The 22,298-nt window shown below is 39.2% G+C and overlaps 1 protein-coding gene across 1 annotated transcript in view; it reads left to right on the forward strand.

The window, feature by feature from the left end:
- Nucleotides 1-22,298, forward strand: part of LRP1B (LDL receptor related protein 1B) — a 1,757,966-nt gene that overhangs the window by 1,445,738 nt on the left and 289,930 nt on the right. The window contains exons 45-47 of the mRNA XM_040358043.1: nucleotides 2,295-2,420; nucleotides 4,655-4,783; nucleotides 19,527-19,646. Coding sequence (XP_040213977.1) covers nucleotides 2,295-2,420; nucleotides 4,655-4,783; nucleotides 19,527-19,646 — 375 coding nt within the window. The remainder of the gene's footprint in view (nucleotides 1-2,294; nucleotides 2,421-4,654; nucleotides 4,784-19,526; nucleotides 19,647-22,298) is intronic.

Consider the following 22,298-nt stretch of genomic DNA (forward strand, 5'->3'; position numbering starts at 1 on the left):
CCTTGCCGCCCATGTTACGTCGTTTAATTCTCTTTGGGGTTACAAATTCAATTCCTTGCTAGCCCGTGCTACATATCTCTCTATGCAGAGAGTATCAAGCCAAGCTAGTCCACAGTTATTTTGTCTGTACTTCTTTTTATAGGTAAGCAAACTTAGTCTAAACCCTATTACTTATCATATTCCAATTTCATTATGCCTCCTGTCTCCTTCGTACTGGAATTTTTGGGACTGGAATTCCAGGCATCTTGTCTGCTCTCTGTGGCTATTTCCACAATGTTCATGGGGGTGACTCTTTTTTGTCCTTTCTCACCATATTGCATGCTATAGGAGCACTCCGGTTTCTTAAATATCTATATAGGCTGTTATATATTTTTCTGTTCTATATCAATATGTTATATATGTATATTTGTCTCCTTCACCAATTTAGCACATTGACTCCACTAAGTCCTTCGAGGAAGCGCTCAGATACAGCGCGAAACATGTCAGGACTCCGATCAACCCAGCGCAAGTGCTAAAAATCTCCAGTTGCTGATGATTTTCTTTAGAATCTTTTGTATTTATTTATGGTTCCAACTATCAGTCCGCTTTTGGACATCTAGTCTAGTATTATATCAATTGGTGCTAGTACTGTATAACCAGATTTAATCTTCTAAGCTACATCAATTACTGTGAACGCTGTACTGATCAAATGCTATGTGTAATTTATGTGTACTCTTTGGAGGAAAACTTTTAAAATATATATTTTTTTGTAATAAATATTTTTATATATAAAGTCAGTTTTCGAAAGACTCATATCTTTACTAACTTATCATGCCGACAAAGTCCATGACTAGCCCCTAAGTCATTCCCTTTTTCAAAAAATGTACGCTTTTTATGATGATACAATGTGAGTACACAATGAGTATTAGCCTCAATGTAATCTACTTGCTATTCTGATATAATTATGTATATACTTACAATATTGTAATTATATTATAGACCTGTGCACCCTCCCCTGAGGAAGGAATAAACAAAGCTTGTAAACACTTTGGCATATCATGTGAACACCTCAAAGGTTCTGGTCATACACTACTAAAGGCAGGTCCGGTGCTCCAGTGCTAAGAGTAGTAGGGTGTCTGATCAAGTATTGTACACTACTATGCCATGCGCTTTTATTGACTGTGACCGATATGAGTTTTTAGTAAAAAAAAAATTGTGGTATGCAAATAAAGCTATTTTTACTTTTTACTCTATCACATTTGTGTATTACCTCCTATCCTGCCTAAACATTTCTCACTGGAGTTCAAATCGTATGTACCCTGAAAGGTTTAGACAGCTGTAGTTTGGCCACATTTAAAAATAATCCAAAAAATATGAGCCTCAGAAATAGGCTCGGAAGCCCACACAAAGTCAATAAAAATCTCAACCAGGTCTAAAAAAAGTGTGTATTGTAGAGCAGTAAATGATGCAAAATCGTTCAGAATGGGTTGGGAAGTTCTTGCCCACCAAGATGGTGGTGGTGGAGGCAAAGAAAAAACAGCCACTAGTCACTTCCTATAAAAATTCTACCAGTAATACTATAAAAGAAGGTTAGGACCAGGTGGCAGTCAAGCTATTCTACCAGTTTCACTATAAAAGAAGGGTAGGACCAGGTGGCAATCAAGCTAGGACCAGGTGGCAGTCAAGCTAAGGATGCCAAGGCAACAGCAAAAGTGGGTAAGAGCCTTAGAGCAAAATCCGGAGCAGAAGCAGTTTTTCTAGCTAACAGAGATAATATTAATCTGGTGATGCACTGCATTTTTTTGGGGGGTTCAAAATGGCTGACAGGTATTCCTTATCTGCTACTTTTTTACATTATTTTTTTTAATAGACGTTGCCTGCTTTATTAAACATACAGTCAAGCTATTCTACCAGTTTTGGCAGTCAAGCTATTCTACCAGTTTTACTATAAAGGAAGGGTAGGACCAGGTGGCAGTCAAGCTATTCTACCAGTATTACTATAAAAAAACGGTAGGACCAGGTGGCAATCAAGCTATTCTACCAGTATTACTATAAAACAACGGTAGGACCAGGTGGCAGTCAAGCTAAGGATGCCCAGGCAACAGCAAAAGTGGGTAAGAGCCTTAGAGCAAAATCCGGAGCAGAAGCAGTTTTTCTAGCTAACAGAGATAATATTAATCTGGTGGTGCACTGCATTTTGTTGGGGGGTTCAAAATGGCTGACAGGTATTCCTTATCTGCTGCTTTTTTACATTATTTTGTTTTAAAGACGTTGCCTGCGTTATTAAACATACAGTCTTCTCTCTTTTAATAAAGGTGAGCTGTCACCTTGTTCCTACATGAATGGAGGCTGCCATGACCTTTGCCTTCTTACTCCTGATGGTCATGTCAACTGTTCCTGCAGAGGAGACCGAATATTTTTAGATGACAACAGATGTGTGAGTAAGTAATATATTCTACACTGCGAAAAAAGTTACATTGTAAACAACACAAAGCGCATTGCAATATTAATATTTCATGTCATATCTTTGACATCTCCATGCATACTATATGTGATACAGCTGTCATTTACACTTGCTGCTGTTGATTGCAAAAACAGAAAAATGAAGCAACACGGCAAGCAAAGGGGAAAAAAATGATTTTGGAATCATATTAGTGTTATAATTATGGTTGGTGCACAGTTATGTTGGGGGCTGAAAGCCCAAAATTTGGGATTTTGGTTTTACCACACTGGAAGACAGGGAAATTCTCCGAAAGCAACATCGTCTGATGTGTATTTACTTTATTTATTAATTTTGTTAGTTATTTATTTAGTTATTTTATTTATTAATTGGTTGAGTAGCGGAAAGATAGAAGCCTTGTCAACTTTTCATTGTTCATGTCTCTCTTTCAAGGAGGAAGGAAAAGAAAAAAGAAGGTGCTGTTCAGAAAAATAAATCGATCATATCCTAGTTCACATATTTTTACCTGCACTAGAGAAATAAATAGCTGACACATGATTGATGGCCAATGCAACACATATTCTGGCGCCTATTTACAAACCTATTCCTTTATACAGACTGCACACATTGGGGTTGATTTACTAAAGGCAAATACTGTAGGCTGTTCACTTTGCAAGGGAAAAATGTTGCACTTTTTAAGCAAATTTTCGACAGAACTCAGGGAATGTGGTAAAATTTCATTTTTCAAAAAATACCCATGAGCAAGGGGGAAAAAATGGCATTTTTACTTTTACATGATTGAATAATGGAAGTCAGCAGAGCTTCACCTCATTTACTAAGCTCTGGAGCAAATTCCCTTGCAAAGTAAACAGTCTATGGGCTTAATTTACTAAAGGTGAATAGACCATGCACTTTGCAAAAGTTGCCCCTGCAAGTGCAGTTGCTCCAGAGTTTAGTAAATGAGGAAAGCTTCACTTTTGTAAAGACTATCCAATCACATGCAAGATAAAAAAAAAAATAACAGAATTTTTGCTTGCACATGATGTGATGATGAAAGTCAACAGAGCTTCTGTTCATTTACTAAGCTCAGGAGCAACTTTAGTAAATCAACCCCTATTTACCTTTAGTAAATTTACCAGTAGTGGCTGGTGCTCCATTTTTGGGGGGGGGGCAGAAAACAAACCCTCGTCCCCGCCCGCCAGCCCTGAACTTTCTCCTCCTAGCCAACCAGGTTGGTTTTCCTCCATCCAGAAATTCAGATCTGTCCTGTGCGCACTTCTAATTTCTGTAATAGATTAATTTCTATGAACTAGGCTGCTATGAGAAATAATACATTGGGGATTATTTATGAAAGGCAAATCCACTTTGCACTATTCTGTACTTGCAGGGTCTTTAAAGGGATAAAATATGGAAAAATATGCATGTATGAAATATACAGAGAAATACTTAATTTTGTTGGCACTCTGACATATGCTTTAAATGTGTAACTAGGGTTGCCACCTGTCTGGAATTCTGGACAGTCCAGGTTTTGAATCATATGTCTGGGTTTCAGTCTGCCTGAAACCCGGACACATTATTCAGACCAGGCTGTGGCTCCCCAAGTAACCAAAATAGTCACACACAAATCTGTTGCCATTTGGGATGCTTGTTCGGCATCACTGATGATGTCAGCAAGAGCAGTTTGGCCACAACCACTGTTTTCCGTAGCGCACATAGTTACTACTTTCCTTGGGGCACCTAAAGGTTTCATAAGTCTTTTATAATCCTATAGTGTATACTATGAATTAAAAAAAAAATGGACATGTGCCGCTAAAGTGTTCAGGTTCGGTATGAAGAAAAGGTGGCAACCCTATATGTAACTAATCAGTTAGTCCCCTATATTGCGTAATGGTGGTTATAGTTCAGATTTATTACATTTGAGACCAGTTTGATTTTGTACAACTGCGAACAATGTGGCCAACAAAGATTTGATAATTCCAAATCCGACATAAAAAGTTAGGCAAGTGCCAGGATCAGCTGCCTGCCCTTCCTGCCTCACTCGTACTTTGTTGAAAGTAGATTTGTAGTGTTTATAGGAAAAGTTAGGATTTAGACACAAGAGAAACTTTATTAAAAAGAGACGTCACTGTTTTATATCCATTATGTGTGGTCTGTCAAAATATTTTATATATTTTTAACTAAATGTTGTTTATTTCCATTAACCTTATTATTTACTTCTCATTTTTACTTTTTTAGCCAGAAATTCTTCCTGTAACTCTTTTTTCGAGTTTGAGTGTGGGAATGGAGAATGCATTGACTACCAGCTGACCTGTGATGGTGTAATTCACTGCAAAGACAGATCAGATGAAAAACAGTTATACTGTGGTAAGTTTAATAAGAACTCTCATGATGATGAATGATGAAGAAAACAGAATGTAGTTGAATGAATGAATGACTTGTATAGCGCTACACATGCAAACTTAATCGCCTCTAGGCGTTTTTTGCAGCCAGTGCCTTCCTGGCGGGTGCAGTCATTTACTCCGTAGGATCTCGACATGCTTGGGACACACAATACATATATACTGGACCAATTTGGACAGGATCCAATTAACCTACTACCAGCATGTCTTTGGAGTGTGGGAGGAACCCCATGCAGACACAGGGAGAACATGCAAACTCCAGGCAGATGGCATCGTGGTCAGGATTCGAACCAGCGACCCTTTTGCTGCTAGGTGAAAGTGCTAACCACTGCACCACTGAGTGCATTAATGTATAGTACCTTGCCTTAGCCTCTCTAATGATTTGCTAGTGTTTTATAGTGAAAGTCCCCTCTTAAAGTTATTGTAAATGCATATTTTTTTCAATAGCATATCATACTTGTCTGCTCTGTGCTTTGGTTTTTCACAGAGCAGCCCCGATCCTCCTCTTCTCAGGTACCCTTCCAGCAGTCCTGGCTCCCCCCCCTCCCGAGTGCCCACCATAGCTTGCTTCGAGGGCACTTGTGCAGGCATACTCATGAGCCGGTTCTGTGTATCCATTGACGTTGGTTTACTAAAGGCAAATAGACTGTGGACTCTGCAAATGCAGTTGCTTCGGAGCTTAGTAAATAAGCAGAAGCTGTTTTTTTGTTTTGTTTCCATGCATGTCATTGGGTATGCCTGCGCTGCTTTGTCTGAGACAATGAGGGTAGAGAGACGAGAGAGCCTCTGCTCTTTTGCACATCGCTGGATTGAAATCAGACTCAGCTAAGTATAAGCGGGACTGGGAAGGAGCTGCACAAAAAAATCTTTGTGTCCTTAACCACTTCCCGACGGCCGTACAAATTTGTACGGTCGCAGGGTGGCTCTAATTTTCTGAGTGGCCGTCTTTTTATGGTCTCCGCTCCTCCTGGCCACTGGGGGGCGCGCGAGCATGCCTGTCACATCACTGAGATGCTGATGCGCGGGCCTGGCGGCCGCGATGTCTGCTACGCACCCGCGATCGGCGGTTAGAGAGACAAGGACATGGATCTGTGTGTGTGTAAACACACAGATCCATGTCCTGTCAGGGAGAGAGGAGACCGATCTGTGTCCCTTAGGGACACAGATCGGTCACCTCCCCCAGTCAGTCCCCCTCCACACACAGTTAGAACACTATGCAGGGTACACATTTAACCCCTCCCTCACCCCCTAGTGTTAACCCATTCAATGCCAGTCACATTTATACAGTAATTAGTGCATATTTATAGCACTCTTCTAAAGATGATGCACCAGAAAGCCCACAAACAGTTTGCTGAAGACAAGCAGACTAAGGACATGGATTACTGGAACCATGTCCTGTGGTCTGATGGGACCAATATAAACGTATTTGGTTCCGATGGTGTCAAGCGTGCGTGATGTCAACCAGGTGAGGAGTACAAAGACAAGTGTGTCTTGCCTACAGTCAAGCATGGTGGTGGGGGTTTCATGGTCTGTGGCTGCATGAGTGCTGCCGACACTGGGGAGCTACAGTTCATTGACTCAACCATGAATGTCAATCTTTTGTATAACTACAGTACTTAAAAATCTCCATGGGGACGTTTTAAAAAATTCGACAGGTTACCAATTTAGAGTTACAGAAGAGGTCTAATACTAGAATTATTGCTCTTGCACAAATGTTTGCGGCGATACCTCACATGTCTGGTGTGAACTCCTTTACATATGGGGGAAATTACCTACTTATGCATTCACTACTGCGTGTGAGCACATAGAGACAGGGTTGCTTTTAATTTTTAATTTTTAATTTTATTACTTTTTTATTTGTTTTACACTGTCCCCGTAATTTTTTTTTATTGCTATGCTATGGCAAGGAATGTAAACGTCCCTTGGGATAATACAGCATGACAAGTCCTTTTTATGGAGAAATCAGGGGTCTGAAAAAAACCAAATCTCTACTCTACCATTAAAAGCAAAAGATACAAATTTTTTTTTTTTGATCTTCTGCTTTAAAAAATTAATGGCCTTGTTTACACAACATCACCCCAGTCCTCCTAGGACACAGAGATGAGTGGAGGCCATCTTTCCATCACTCATCTCTATACCTAGCGCCGGAACGGTTTTCGGAAAAGTGGTGAGCGGCGGTTGGGATGCCAGATAGAACCAAAATTGTATTTCTTAGATTCAGTTAGAACAGGGAAGGGTTATAAGCCCTGTTTTGTTCTTGTGTTCTTATGATTGGAGACATTTCCCTTTACTTCCTGTCCCAGATTTGCAACAGGAAGATAGAGAAATTCTACCAACGAGAGGGAATTCTCCTCTTGTTTGTCCCTGGAACAGGTGTCCTGAGTGCAATATTTCATATCCCTCTTGTTCATTCACTATATCTGGTCTCTCACAGTACACAGAACATGGGAATGCAATTATTTTAGTAACTATAAACTGCTAAATACCTTTTTCTCATCAGCAGTATATAGCAGTCTTGTGACTTCTATCAGTGTCTGGCCAAGCACTGGTTAAAGCTTGTAGGGGGAGTTTTCATTCTACTCTGACTATTCTATGAAGCTGCATGACACTGGACCCTCTGTCTGGACAGTGCTGATTGGCTCTGTGCACCCTCCCCCCCAAAAAACTCTCTTGCAATACACACCAAACTGAGCATGTGCAGAATGCCTTCAAGGCTCTGTACTATCAGCTGATGGATCGGGTACTGTGGAAGAAGGGGGGGATCAAAGAAGACATGGTCAAACAGCCTTTGTACACAATGCAAAGGATGAACCCGTTCCACGGTGAGTGTTCAGCCTCATACACACGACCGAGTTTCTCGGCAAAAACCAGCAAGAAACTAGCTGGGATTTTTTTTTTTGCAGAGGAAACCGGTCGTGTGTAAATTTTTCGACGAGGAAACTGTCGAGGATCCCGTCGAGCCAAAAAGAGAGCATGTCTCCTTTTTCCTCGATGGGAATGGAGAAACTTGCCTTGTCAAGTTCCTCGACAGCCTAACAAGGAACTCGACGAGGAAAACGATGTGTTTCGCCCGTCGAGTTCCTCGGTCGTGTGTACGAGGCTTAACACAGTGTATGTAAAGCATAAATTGATGGCACTATATAAGTACCTTTTGCACCTTAAATAAATAAACAAGCATGCTTTATTACATATACAGACTGATATTACTGTTGTGGGTTTAGTAACACTTTAACCCTAAAGCTAACCCTATCACATAACATTAAAGTATGGCTAAACTTTACTTGAACTTAGTTGCAGTGGCTGCATTAGATTTCCTTCTTTTTATTCTTTTATTTGCACTTGGTGATCCTGTCAATAATGCTCTTTCTGTCCTGATGATTTTTTATTATTACCCAGACTGCACTAGGCTGATATAAAATAAAAGGTGGCTGCTACAGGTTTCTTATTTTTGGGCTACTCTTTGTTGCGCTTTATTGAATAGTCCCATATGTATCATTTGTATATTATACCAGTATAATGAGAGTTCCAATTGTGCAAACATTACACAACCTGAACTACCTACAAAGCAAAGGTGCTGCAAAAAAGTGAAGTTTTATCCATTCCTTATTGTTTTTTGCATAACATCTAGAAATGTAAAGGCAGTGAAGATTTTTTTCAGTTCATCAATGCCGTGGAGAATTTGTAAAAGTAGAGTATGCACAAACACGATAAAATCTGTTCCTTTCTATAATAGAGACCCCTGGCTATTTAGGAATTGACAGATTTTCTCCATCGCTGCAGGGAGAAAATTTCCATCTCAAGTGTGGGAGTTCATGACCTTGCATAGACAGGTTTTTTAAGATGTTCTTTTTTTTTGCCTGGGAAGTTTATGTAGCTGAGAGCTAGAAATTATCATTTATTTTAAAAAGCAATGTAATATTAGTTTGTCGGAGAGTCCAGTTCATGCGGTAAAATATCTGGCAGGGTTTAGACGTTTTAAAACATGTCAATCTAATATTTTATATATATATATATATATATATATATATATATATATATATATATATATATAAACTGTATATATATATATATATATATATATATATATATATATATATATATATATAAACTGTATATATATATATATATATATATATATATATATATATATATATATAAACTGTATATATATATATATATATATATATATATATATATATATATATAAACTGTATATATATATATATACATTTTTTATGTTTCCTTTGTTTTTTGTTTTTTTATATGAGAAATTGTTTTATTTAGAAAAAGAACCAAAAACAGAACAGTAGGTACAGAAAGTTTTTCCAAGACGGCATCTATAACTTCCATAGATATTGACAAATTACTGGTACACCATATAGGTCTAGGGCTGCAACTAACGATTATTTTCATAATCGATTAGTTGGCTGATTTATTGTTTCGATTAATCGATTAATCGGATAATAGCCTTAAAAAAATATATATATATATTTTCCTTTTTTTGGGGCCAATTTGTTCTTGGGCAGATTACAAAACACAAATTGCCGCAAAAAAAACATTACATGCGTTTCTGCAGCTTCTCCATTGAAGTATATTGAACCAAAAAAAACAAAATAGCATCGTTTTGCGTTAAAAAGTCCTTGCCCTTTCCAAATACGTAGCAGCTGAAAAAAAAATCATGGATATGAACGTGTTCCAGAGGAAAACATGTAAATGAACTGTAGTGTGTTTCTGCAAAAAGCACCAAAAAACAGAGGTGTGACCCAGGCCTGAGATGTTTAGTAACATAATGGGGTTAAAAAAACAAAAATAAATACAAAAAGAGCAAATAATCGCTACTGTAAGGGGTTCATTTTTTTTACTGTGGGACAGTGAAAGTAATATTTACAGTAGCGATTTGCTTTTTTGTACTATAAAGGGCTAATTTTAGTTGTTTTAACCCCATTATGTTACTGGCCGATTAATCGATTATGAAAATTGTAATCGATTAATTTCATAATCGATTAGTTGTCGATTAATCGATTAGTTGTTTCTTTTTTTTTTGCATTCATACATGTCCCCTGGGACAGGACCCAGGTCCCCAAACACTTTTTAGGACAATAAATTGCATATTAGCCTTTAAAATTAGCACTTTAGATTTCTCCCATAGACTTTAACAGGGAGTTCCGCGGCTTTTAGAATTTGCCGCGAACACCCCTAATTGTTCGTTGTTCGCCGAGCAGACGAACAGGCAATGTTCGAGTCGAACATGAGTTTCGACTCGAACTCGAAGCTCATCCCTAATAGGGAGCCAGGTCTTCTCATCCACCATCTTTACCTGACCTCACAAGTGCTGTTTTCAGGAGGGGTGTTCTATTTCAGCATGGCTGCACCCTTGTGTACAGTACAAAGCCATAGTCTGATGAGTTTAGAGTGGATGAACTTGAGTGGCCTGCAGAGCCTCAACCTTATTAAACATCTTTTGGAGGACCAGGAATGTTGGGTGTGAGCCAGGTCTTCTCGTCTAACTGACCTCACAAATGCACTCTTGACACAATGGGCATACATTTTCACAGGCACACTCCAGCATTTTGTGAACAGCCTTCCCAGAAGAGTGCAGTCTGTTTGGCTGTAAAGTGTGTGTGTTTTTATGGGGGTGGGGGAAGAGAACATATCAGGATTTTCAAAAAGCTCATATAGGTGTGATGGTCAGATGTCCACTAGTTTTTGGCCAAATGCTGTATATGCATTTCCAGTACTTATACATTAGGAAAAATAAGGCTGTACGTTGGGTTATAGTACTACCGTGTTTCCCCGAAAATATGACCGGGTCTTATATTAATTCTGGCTACAAAAAACCCACTAGGGCTTATTTTCAGGGGATGTCTTATTTATGGTATGTACAAAAAAGTTTCTCCCCCTGTCAGCTCTGGAGTCAGCATTGTGAAATTCTGTAATCCCCAAATCCTTTGTTTAAAGACCTTATAAAATGATGTAATCAATTCTGTAAAAAGATATGTGCAGTGTCTCCTTGTGTAACATTATTGTGGAAAATCCCTTTTTTATGGGGCCGCTTGCCGCTCACTTGACCCGCTGGAGCTCTTCTTTCCTACTCCAAATACTGCAGAGGGAGGGGCCAAGATCCCCAATGACATCAGCCCCACTCTGAGTACTGCAGTGGGTAGGGGCTTAATAAAGTTTTATTGAAAAAAAAAAACAGCTGACATCAGCCGGGAGGAGAGAAGAGCTCCAGCGGGTCACGTGAGCGCCCAGCAGTGCTGTAAATAAGGTATTTTCCACAATAAAGTTACAAAAGGGAGACACACTGCACATTATATAATTTTTTTACAGAACGGATTACATGTTTTTACAAGGACTTTAACTAGGGCTTATTTTTGGGGTAGGGCTTATATTGGAGCCATCCCAGAAACTCACGCTAGGTCTTATTTTTGGGGTAGGGCTTATTTTCGGAGAAACAGGGTATAGATACATAGCTACTTTTTTGGTCTGCTTTACTCTTAAAATGTTATAGTGTCTTTTTTCTCCTTGGGGCTTACTCGATAAAATTCCTGTTTACCATATCCTGCACTGACATGAGCTAACAAGCCAGAACCAGCTAAAAAAGTCCTATAAATTCTACTTTAGGATGCTATAAACTAGTTGTTCTAGGTGCACGATGGGCCAAAGGGACATAACTGAATGATTGAAATGTCTCCACTTTTCAGTTTAAGATGAGTAATAAACCCTGTTTTGAATTTGAGGTAATATAAAAATGCCTTATGTTATATGATGACAATGCTGTAACTCACAGCACTTTACATGAGGGGTTTATGGTTCCTTTTAGCTCCCTTTGTTATAATTGGACCAATTATACTGTCTGGTTTGATAAGTAAAAACATCTATGATTTTTCTTGGATTAAAAAAAAAAAAACAGGAGTTAGCAAATAATAATTTTTCTGCAATAATGACGATACTTGGAAAGACTTTTCAGGAATACATTGGCTGTCAAAGTTCAGCTAACCCTTGAGATCTTCAGAAATGTAATTATAGTGGACGCAAGAATTGGAATATACAAGGTTCTTAATTTCAAGTGATCACTTGATGAGAAAACCCTAATCATCTCCAAAGAGAAAACTGTACCTTTACAGGTCAATTATAAGTGCATTGCATAAGTGCAAATTATGATCGTGGGAAAGTGACAATTTCATAAACCAGTGGCGTCACTATTAAAAGAAATTGAGAAGTATTGTCTCACAGATCAAGGTACATTATTATGTTTTTTTCATGGGCAATAATTTGGCTGCTTGAGAACATTTATCTTTAAACGTTGGATTATTAATGTCTTACATTTAAGATTCCAAAGACACCCTTGTCAGCGATGTACAGACAGAGGAAGCTAATAATTAGGTTGGGATTTTTTGTTGCTGTCCCTATTCTCATTGGGACAATGCCAAAGCGTATCCTCAGACCTCGCTGAATGCTTTACGTCCATTGAGACCACAGAGGGGAATTGTTTTAGCACAAGGTTTTGGAATTGGGCAGGACACGAATCGCTGGATATACACCAGCAGGTCCTGGGCCCTTTTAATTCCCGCTCCTCTGGCAGTGAGGGCTGTTCGCACGCTACCCCATACTTACATAATTTTTTTACTGCGCTTGGACTACTCTAGGGGGATCCACACCTAGTTCATTACGTGGTTGAATTACAACTTTCACTACTCTGCTCCCGTGGCCCCTGATGACGGTTTGTCAACCAGAAACGCGTCGGACATATTCACATCGCCCACTAGGAGAGTGCTTTAATGTTTTGTTTTTTGTTTTGTTATTTCTTGCCAATCTTGGCACACTTATTGTCTTTGGTGGTATTGTTTTGTAAATTGCACTTGTGTTGCTTTTTTATGCACTTAGGTGTGCATTGTGTGCTTGCATCAAGTGCCAACATGTTCATCTTGTCCTACTAGAGACCTTTTTATATTAATACTGTGTTTGGCTTGCAAAGTCCCACCAAGGGGGTATATTCTTCTTTGTCGGATTTTTTGTTGCTAACTTATTACATCTCAGATTCAAATCTGTTCTAGAATATCTGTAGTACATAATGGCCACATATACTATAAGACCAACGATTTGTGAACATTATGCCTAAATGAGATTGTTGGACATCTCATTCCAGAACCATAATAATCCAAATGGAGTTGCCACACTTTGAAGCTATAACAAACTCTACTCTGTGGAGAAGGTTTTCCACAAGATTTTGGAATGTGTTTATGGGAATTTGTGCCCATTTAGCCGAAAGAGCCCTTGTGAGGTTAGATATTGATTTTGGATGAGGAAATCTAGATCCAGTTGTGTCTCCAATTTATTTCAGTCAACTCAGTAGGGTTGAGGTCAGGTCTCTGTGCTAATAACTCAAATGTCTCCACACCAAACTCATCAAGCATGTCTTTGGCTTTGTGTACAACATGGTTGGAATTGCACAGATGTCTACAATGTCTTTATATGCTGTAGCATTAAAACACCCTTTACTGAAAACAGATAAACAATCATTTAGAGGGGTTTCAACATACTTTTAGTCTTCAAGTGTAGTAAATATCACAGGGACCAGTGCACCTTTGTTTCAATTGGGGGCACAGTGAGGCGGCAATTGGGGGCACAGTGAGGCAGCAATTGGGGGCACAGTGAGGTGGCAATTGGGGACACAGTGAGTGTATGTTTTAACATACAATTATTTAAAGAAAAAAGAAAAGTAATTTTCGGTTTCGGCCTGACATTTTTTTTTATTTAGATTTAGTTTCGGTTCTGACATTTCCATTTCGGTGCACCTCTACTCGAAATCATTGAACTTAATTTTTCTTGGCGCATCGTACTGTTGTACGTCACCGCGTTCTTGACGTTCGCAATTTCCGACAACATATGTGTGACCGTGTGTATGCAAGACAAGTTTGAGCAAACATTCGTCGGAAAAAAAAAACCCGGTTTTGTTGACGGAATGTCCGATCGCGTGTGCGCGGCATTACATTGTAACATTTAATTGCCTTCTTTTTAACATTGTGTTATGTAAATTATAACAATCATATATTTCACTTATTTACACATTTCCTTTTTAAAATTACAAAATTATTATTATTATTTTGTATTTATTTATTCTGTAAAAAAATGTTTTGTATTTAGTAAAGTAGTTTTGAAGTAGATATATGAATGTAATAAAAGCTAAGAGAAATCTTTTTTTTTTCCTTATTTTCTTTTGGCGCTTGCAGTGTACCAGAACATAGTTACCCTTCACAACACCCTATTGTTAGTGATGGCATGTAAGATTAGTTGTAAGATTAGTTGGCTGACATTGAGGGAAAGACATCTGATAACTGATAAAATAAGCAACTACACTTCACAAAGAGACAGCGTATATTGTATACAGTCAGTAGGCTCAGCAAATAGGCCATGTTACACCATCCCTCCCCTCCTCTACTGCCCCTATAATGTTTCTTAAGGGAACCAAGAGGCACAATACACAGTGTTTTTGTTCCCATGTGTTATTTTATTTTTATTTTGTTTTTAATGATCAAAAGGCATCGTGTGCTTTTTTAAATGTATTATTAATTCACGGCATTACCGCAAGGGATCATATACTGTACATATAACGCACACAAATATTTATATTATCGATTTATGAGATATTTTATATGTACACTGGTTCTCATTCCATAAAATACTGCTAACCTCAAGGTGTTACCTAAAAATGTTTTACCTCAATGCAGGAAATGCATTAAAGTAAAAAATGTTTAGGTTATAGCAGTGGTCATCAACCCTGTCCTCAGGGCCCACTAACGGGCCAGGTTTGCAAGATAACTGAAATACATCACAGATGATATCATTTTCTGCTCAGTGATTGCAGTATTCTAGTCTGCATCTCCCCCAAGGTAATACATAAAACCTGGCCTGTTAGTGGGCCCCCAGTACAGGGCTGATGACCACTGGGTTATACAGTAGGACCACTTTAAATTATTTCTGTGTGTGAACTGAATATTTTTAAAAAAAGTTGATCATAAAGTAGTACATCGTAATTTTACCATTTTAGCTGAATTCATAGCAGTCAATAAGGAAGATAAAATTAAGGTGTTTTTTTATGGTTTTAAGTGTACAGTAGGCTTTAAATGGCTTTCAGGGGTAGGAAAAGTGTTCCGGACCTGTTCTTATGCCAAAAATGGCCCCTCGTACACTGAGAAGTTGCTAATAGGTATCGAGGAATAGAAGAAGACTACTGTTTTTTGTTTATAAAGAAAGTCATGTGATCATTTGTGTTGCGCTTTTGTATATAACCTTGCCAATCTACCAGTAAATTCAATATGCCTTTATGTTTCTTAAAAGCCAAGGAGATATTAGTTAAAAATTCAGAAAAATGATTCTGAGCAGAAGGTTTATGACTGTATAAATGTTATAGAGGGGAGGTATATACAACAATTAGCATCTGACCTTTTTTGTAATAACTTATTTAAAATCGCTGCTGCGGCAGGAAATCAGGTGCACTGGGGGGTATATTGTTTTGCTCTTTGGTTGTAAGAATGACCTGCGTTTTCAGGCACAGCTTGCAGTTCACCTGTCAATGACCTCAGGATATCCTCATGGGAAGTCGTTTGTGGAACAGACCTCCTAGCATGTTAGATTAATTATTTATTTAGTTGTTTGCTTTGTTTTGATTACTTTTATTGTCATATTAATAAGGCTCAATTAGAATTTTTCACTCTGTGCTGGAAAAATGAGATGTGCCTTTTATTCGCAAGCTAATCATAATCATTTTATCAACATACACTGAAAATATCTGACTTTTGAGATCTAATGTTACAGGTAATAGTACTCTGTGAGGGCATTGACTGCACAAGCCAAATTGGGACTTATTTCTGTAACTTAAAAATTGTGGTTCTTCTTTCTTCTCTGTTCTCCTTATTTCTTCTTCTTGCTTCTACTTCCTCATCCTTCTTCTTCCTTCTTCTTCTTTCTTCCTCTTTATTATTTTTCCTTCTTCTTTGTTCTTTATTCCTCCTCCTTTATCTTTTTTTTCTTCTTCTTCCTTCTTCTTGCATGTACTTCCTGCTTCTTTATTCTAGCTTCTTCTTCCTTCTTTCTTCTTCTTCCTTCTTCATTCATTTCTGTTTCTTCTTCCTTCCTCTGGCTTCTCCTTCTTCCTTCTTCTTTCTTATTCTTCTTCATTCTTCTTGGTTTGTCTTCCTTCTTTTTTGTTTCTTCTTCCTTCTTGCTTCTTCTTCTTCTTCTTCCTTCTTGCTTCTTCTTCTTCTTCTTCTTCTTCTTCCTTCTTCTTGTGTCTTCTTCTTTCTTCTTGCTTCTTCTTCCTTTTTCTTGCTTCTTCCTTCTTCTTCCTTCCTCTTTCTTTATAATGCTTCATCTTCTTCCTTCTTCTTTCGTATTCTTCTTGCTTCGTCTATCTGCCTCTTTCTTCATTCTTCTTGCTTCTTCTGCCTTCTTTGTTTGTTTTTTCTTCCTTCTTGCTTCTTTTTTATTCTTTTTGCATCTTCTTCTTTCTTTTTTTCCTCGCTGTTCTTTTTCCATCTTCTTTTTTCTTCTTGATTATTTTTCTTCCTTCATTTTTCTTCTTCTTCTTCCTACCTCTTTCTTCTTCGTCATGCTTCTTCTTCCCTCTTCTTGCTCCTCCTTCTTCCTTCTTCTTCCTCCTTCTTTCCTCTTCTTTTCCTCCTCATAGCACAGGCGATTTATGAAGCACTTTACATAGTGTAAATTCACATCAGCTCATACCCTCAAGGAGCTTTCTATCTAATATTCCTACCTTGTATCCCTACATATACCCATATGCATACTAGGGCCAATTCAGACAGAAGACAAATGACCCAACAGCATGTCTTTGTTCTGTAGAGTTGAATACATTTCATAGCTTATCCAAGCCAGTTTTTAATGCATCATTTTAGCATCTCTATCCTAGCAGTTTGACAGCCATTCACACCTTCAGCCATGTGAATCAAATGATTGAGACCCATGCAGACTTCCTTATACCACAAATAGGATTATGTAACCAAAACAACAGGGTGGTTCCGTAGCCTTCACACATTCTATCCTGTTCTTGGACAATCAACATCTGCCAGTTCTTGACACCTATTAGAATTTAAGAAGGGGCTTTGACAGGCTATGAAATGTCTTCAACATTACAGTACAGGTCCAGTTGAATGTGACTAACTACTGTTAGCTATACCTTGACCTAGATAAATGAAAACCTTAACAGACTTATTACCATAGTTTCAAATTACATCAGAAGTTTAGTTGGGTAGCTATATACTTTTCTTTGCAGTAGTTTTTTTTTTTACACTATTTGGAGTTCCTAATCTTAAAATTAAAATGAAATTCTTTTGGTGGAATTCTGTTTTTAATAATACTTAAGTACATACAATATATTTTAAACACTTTTACACATATTAGATTTTCAAGAGATGATATTCTTGCCAAAATTCTATGATTGTTCTTCCCAGGTTCAGATTTGTGTTATTATTTATCTTAGGTTAGTTAGTAGTAGTTAGTCACATTCAACTGGACTAATGAGTATCAGTTACCTACTTTGACAAGAGAGAAAACATCTCTAACATTAGAGAATGAGTCTAGTTAAATGTGATTAAATACTACAAGATATACCATGATCTGCATAAATGAAAGCCTTCACAGACCTCTTGTTTGGAGCCAACTATCAGCTTCCAGATCTCCCCCATATTCTATCCTTAATATTCCCAGTGGGGACACAGCAATCAAATCCTGATAAAAGTCCTAACCCCTCCCCACTTCATCTGAAGCTATAAAAAAGTTATAGTTCAAGAGCAATATAAAAAACATCTTCAGCTTTTTGAGCCCTTAACTGAAGTCTCCCCTTCCTTTTTTGTTCTTCTTATATACTGTGGGGCAGATCCACATACATACGCTGCACCCGGCGCTATGCCGCTGTAACTTACTTGGCTTTGGTTTGAATCCTTAACGAATTTGCGCCGTAAGTTACGGCAGCGTAGTGTATCTCTTGCGGCGTAAGGGCACGGAATTCAAATATGGGCGGGTAGGGGGCGTGTTTCATTTAAATGAAGCACATCCCCGCGCCGAACGAACAGCGCATGCGCTGTCCTTAAAAACTTCCAGGGTGCATTGCTCCAAATGACGTCGCAAGGACGTCATTGTTTTCAACGTGAACGTAAATGGCGTCCAGCCCCATTCACGGACGACTTACGCAAACTACGTAAATTTTTCAAAATTAGACGCGGGAACGACGGTCATACTTAACATTGAGTACGCCACCATATAGCAGCTTTAACTATACGCCGGAAAAAGCCGAACTGAAACAACGTAAAAAAATGTGACGGCCGGTCGTACGTTCGTGGATCGTCGGAAATAGCTAATTTGCATACTCGACGCGGATTACGACGGGAACGCCACCTAGCGGACGCCGAAAAATTGCATCTAAGATCCAACGGCGTACGAAGACGTACGCCTGTCGGATCTAACACAGATGCCGTCGTATCTTGTTTTGTGGATACCAAAACAAAGATACGACGCGCAAAATTTGAAATTACGCGGCGTATCTAGACATACGCCGGCGTAATTTCTTTGATGATCTGCCCCTGTACCTTTAATCCAGTTGTCTTCTGATTGGTCTGGTGATATCACAGATTAATTGTTTATTCCCTTTATGGTGGGGGTGGGCAATTCTTACTGCAGGGAAGTAGTAATGTAAGGCCAGACTGGCTAGACGATGCAACCCCAGGGGGTGTATCCCTGACAGCGTGGGCTCACAGGAAGTGAGTTAAATGCTACAGGTGGTCATTCATCCCAAAAAAGGAGGACTTCCTTAAGGAGACTGCACTGGATTGAAGCTGTTTTTAATTATTTGAATGCCATTGTGCAATAGATTGTTAATTTATTTATTTATGTATCTATTAACCCAGAATTCTGCTTTAAAGATAAATGCTAGGTATGGCATATTTTTACAAAGTTACATTGGTTTGGCTTGGATCAATGTTACTATGTATATACAATATCTGTCAGAAGCCCCCTGTAAGCTGAAAATCACTGAAGTAGACACTGCTAGTTTAGTGATCTCCACGTGCTTCTGATTCCTGTGATAATCAGCTGGCCTGACGCATTGTGATCACAGGAGTAGACACCAATGCAGACACCATTGCAGCTGTACTGACGCATTGCGATCACAGGAGTAGGCACCAATGCAGACACCATTGCAGCTGGCCTGACGCATTGTGGTCACAGGAGTAGACACCAATGCAGACACCATTGCAGCTGGTCTGATGCATTGTGATCACAGGAGTAGACGCCAATGCATGCAAAGCATTTTCTGATTGGATAAGATGGAGTGACACCATGCATTCCCCCTGTCTAATTAGTAAATGCTTTGCATTTATTCAGAAAACACAAAAGATTCTCTGAATGGCACCCGTGCCGAGCGGCCAACATCCTGTGTTAAGAATGCAACAGGGCAGTCGCTCAACACAGTGCCTAAAAGCAAGTGGGGATCACTGGAGTAGTGGTGTCTACTTCAGTAATTTCCAGATAAGAGGGGTATTGGTCAGTTGTGGTATATATAGTTACATTGGTCCAAACTGAACCAATGGAACTATGTAAAAGTAGACCTGTAATTCTACTTTGGGCCACTTTAAAACTATGGCTTTCTCAATATCGTGATTATTAACATAAACTTACAATAATCAATCTTATTTCAGAAACCCGAAGCTGCTGGAGAGGCTTTAAACTTTGTGGCAACAAACGTTGCATCTCCAACAATAAAGTATGTGATGACAAAGACGACTGCGGAGACAACACAGATGAGTTAGACTGCAAAGGTAAGCTGTGACAATTTTTTTCCCCACTAATTTTACTGATTGCCCAGACAAATGACCGCAATCTACAGCGTAATTGTTTGGAAAATGAGAAGGAAGTGGAATGGTGGTGGGAGCAGAAGACCAGAGTTTGCAAGGTTCCATCTGGATTTATATATATGTTGATTTTCTAAGACACACCATTCTCAGGGAGTGCGCCGCATTCAAAACAGGATATTAACTTTGAATGTTTTGCTTTATCTTGTCCAAACCTCATCATTCAAAATATTAAAATAGCTTTCAGAGGTCAAGCACAATGTCAGATTTCCTATCAGCTGGAGGAGAAAAAAAATCTATATTGGATAGAGAATGATCAAATTGTGTTACTGAAGCCAGATGTGATCAAATTATTTTTATAATAAATACAGAGGCACCAACAAAGGCAGTTCAAGCCGTCAATCTTGTATTGCTGCAAGTCTGATGTCAATTTTCTATGCAGAAATTGTTTTAGTTACAGCGGAACAGTCAGGCAGATGTCACATGACCATAAATTATGAAGAAGGGGGCTGCAGTGCACTAAAAAAAACAAAAAAAAAAACAATAGCGTGTTTAAAGCCCAACTTCGAGCAAATAAAAAATATCCTTTGCAATAGGGTTGTACCCGCACTGCAAGGATTAATTGCCCGTTATGTCTAGGGAAGCAATAAAAGAAGATTTACTTACCCGATCCTCCACTCCTCCCTGCAGCTAGACCGGTTCTTGTAGTGTCTGCATCTCCATACTTCACCGGTCTGGAGTCCTGATATCATCAAGACCAGAGCATGGTCCATAGAACAGAAAAGAACAGAGGCCACCTCCACCTGAGTGTAAACTGTGCAAAAACGGCATATAAGGTATTAGTAAAGTAATGCACTCACATATAGTGAAGGAAGACTCAACATGTCATCCATGGAGGGGTTGTCATCAATGGAAGAGATCAACAGGCAAGCGATTGGCATGTGCAGAGTTCAGCCAGGAAGATGCTGGGTGGATGTGAAGAGAAGCACTGTGGTTTGGGGAGCTGGAGCACTAGCAGTCTGGCTTGTGTGGCGGCTTTCAGCCCATTTGGCAACACTTGACTCTGATTAGTGATGATGTCCCTCAGTAAGGGGCGATGTTTAGGAATTTCGGGGCTTTGACCCTTTGTCAAGCCATGGGGAACCATAGCTCTGCACTGGATGAGAGGATGCCAAAGGACAGTCAACCACTGGATCATGGGAGGGCGCCTTGAAGGTGAGCGAAGCATCAGGTAATAGTCTAAACAAGTAGTTAACCCTTGCCATGTGGATGCAGTTGGGCTTTTAAGTAGATCTAAACCTAGTCACTAAAATCTAATTTTTAACATGTTAATGTAATTTCAAAAGTAGTTCTGGGTCCTTTACACACACAGCTCCTGGTTCTTGCTCTGTAAGGAGCAATCGCGCGCGCCGGCAACAGGGGCGAGCAGGGGGCGCGCCCGCGTGCCTCCAGCGGCACGCACGCGCCCCAATTGGCTGAAATGCGAAATGACGTAATATTACGTGATTTCGCGCAGCCGAGCCAACCTGCCGCCTTAAAACTGCGGCGGCTGGTCGGCTAGTTGTTAAGTGTCTTCAGCAGTCTATATTTATGTAGCCAGCATACACGGAGACAGGGGTTCTGATAAAGCAAATGTAGATCTCTTACAAGAGGGACAACATTCAATTAACAAATATCTTATAATCTTATTTAGATTGCCATCTGCATTAGCATAGGAATGAATGATGTTCTGGCCCCATTATTTATTACAACTTTACAGACATTGGGGGTTATTTACTAAAGGCAAATCCACTATAAGTGCAAACTACACTTGAAATTGCACTAAAAGTGCACTCGCTGTAGATCCGAGGGGAACTTGCAAGGAAAATAAACAACAGCATTTAGCTTGCACATGATTGGATGATAAAATCAGCAGAGTTTCCCCACATCTTAGATCTACCCATCAGATTTACAGCGACTGCACTTCCAAGTGCACTTTCAGTGCAATTTCAAGTCCACTTTGCACTTGTAGTTTGTACTTGTAGTGCAAAGTGGATTTGCCTTTAGTAAATAACCCCCATTGTGTTGATTTACTATAGAATCCAGTCAAGTGCAAGCAAAACTTCAGATTTGGCACATACAACTGGCTATAGAAGTAATTGGCTGTACATGCTTGTACTTCTGTAAACGTTGATGCTCTTTTGTGCTGGACTTTACCCGGGCATGCATGTATGACATATTTCCTGATTGAGAAGCCTCTGCATTCAGGAAATACATTATACGTTCATATGTGGGTAAGCCACAGGAAGCATGCACAGCCAATCATAGCAGTGCATTGGATGTGTGTGCTTGTAGTCATGCTCTTTTGCATCAGAGTTTACCCTCGAATGTGTGTATTCTCGAACATAGAAGTTTCTCATATGGGAAATATGGCAAACACTCATGGGAGGGTAAAAGCCAGTACAAAAGGACTTTGGCGTTTACACGAGTACAAGCACGTATAGCCATGGTAGGATGAGAGCAGGTGCCCAGTGTGCTGTGTATAAGGACGGGTTGGAGACATAGAGTTTGACAAACTTCAAATAGCTTTTTTTTTACCCAAAGATGTGTTTTGTTTCACAGACACACTCAGGTGGAGGA

Source organism: Rana temporaria, chromosome 6 (assembly GCF_905171775.1).
Source record: "Rana temporaria chromosome 6, aRanTem1.1, whole genome shotgun sequence".
Taxonomy (NCBI): Eukaryota; Metazoa; Chordata; class Amphibia; order Anura; family Ranidae; genus Rana; species Rana temporaria.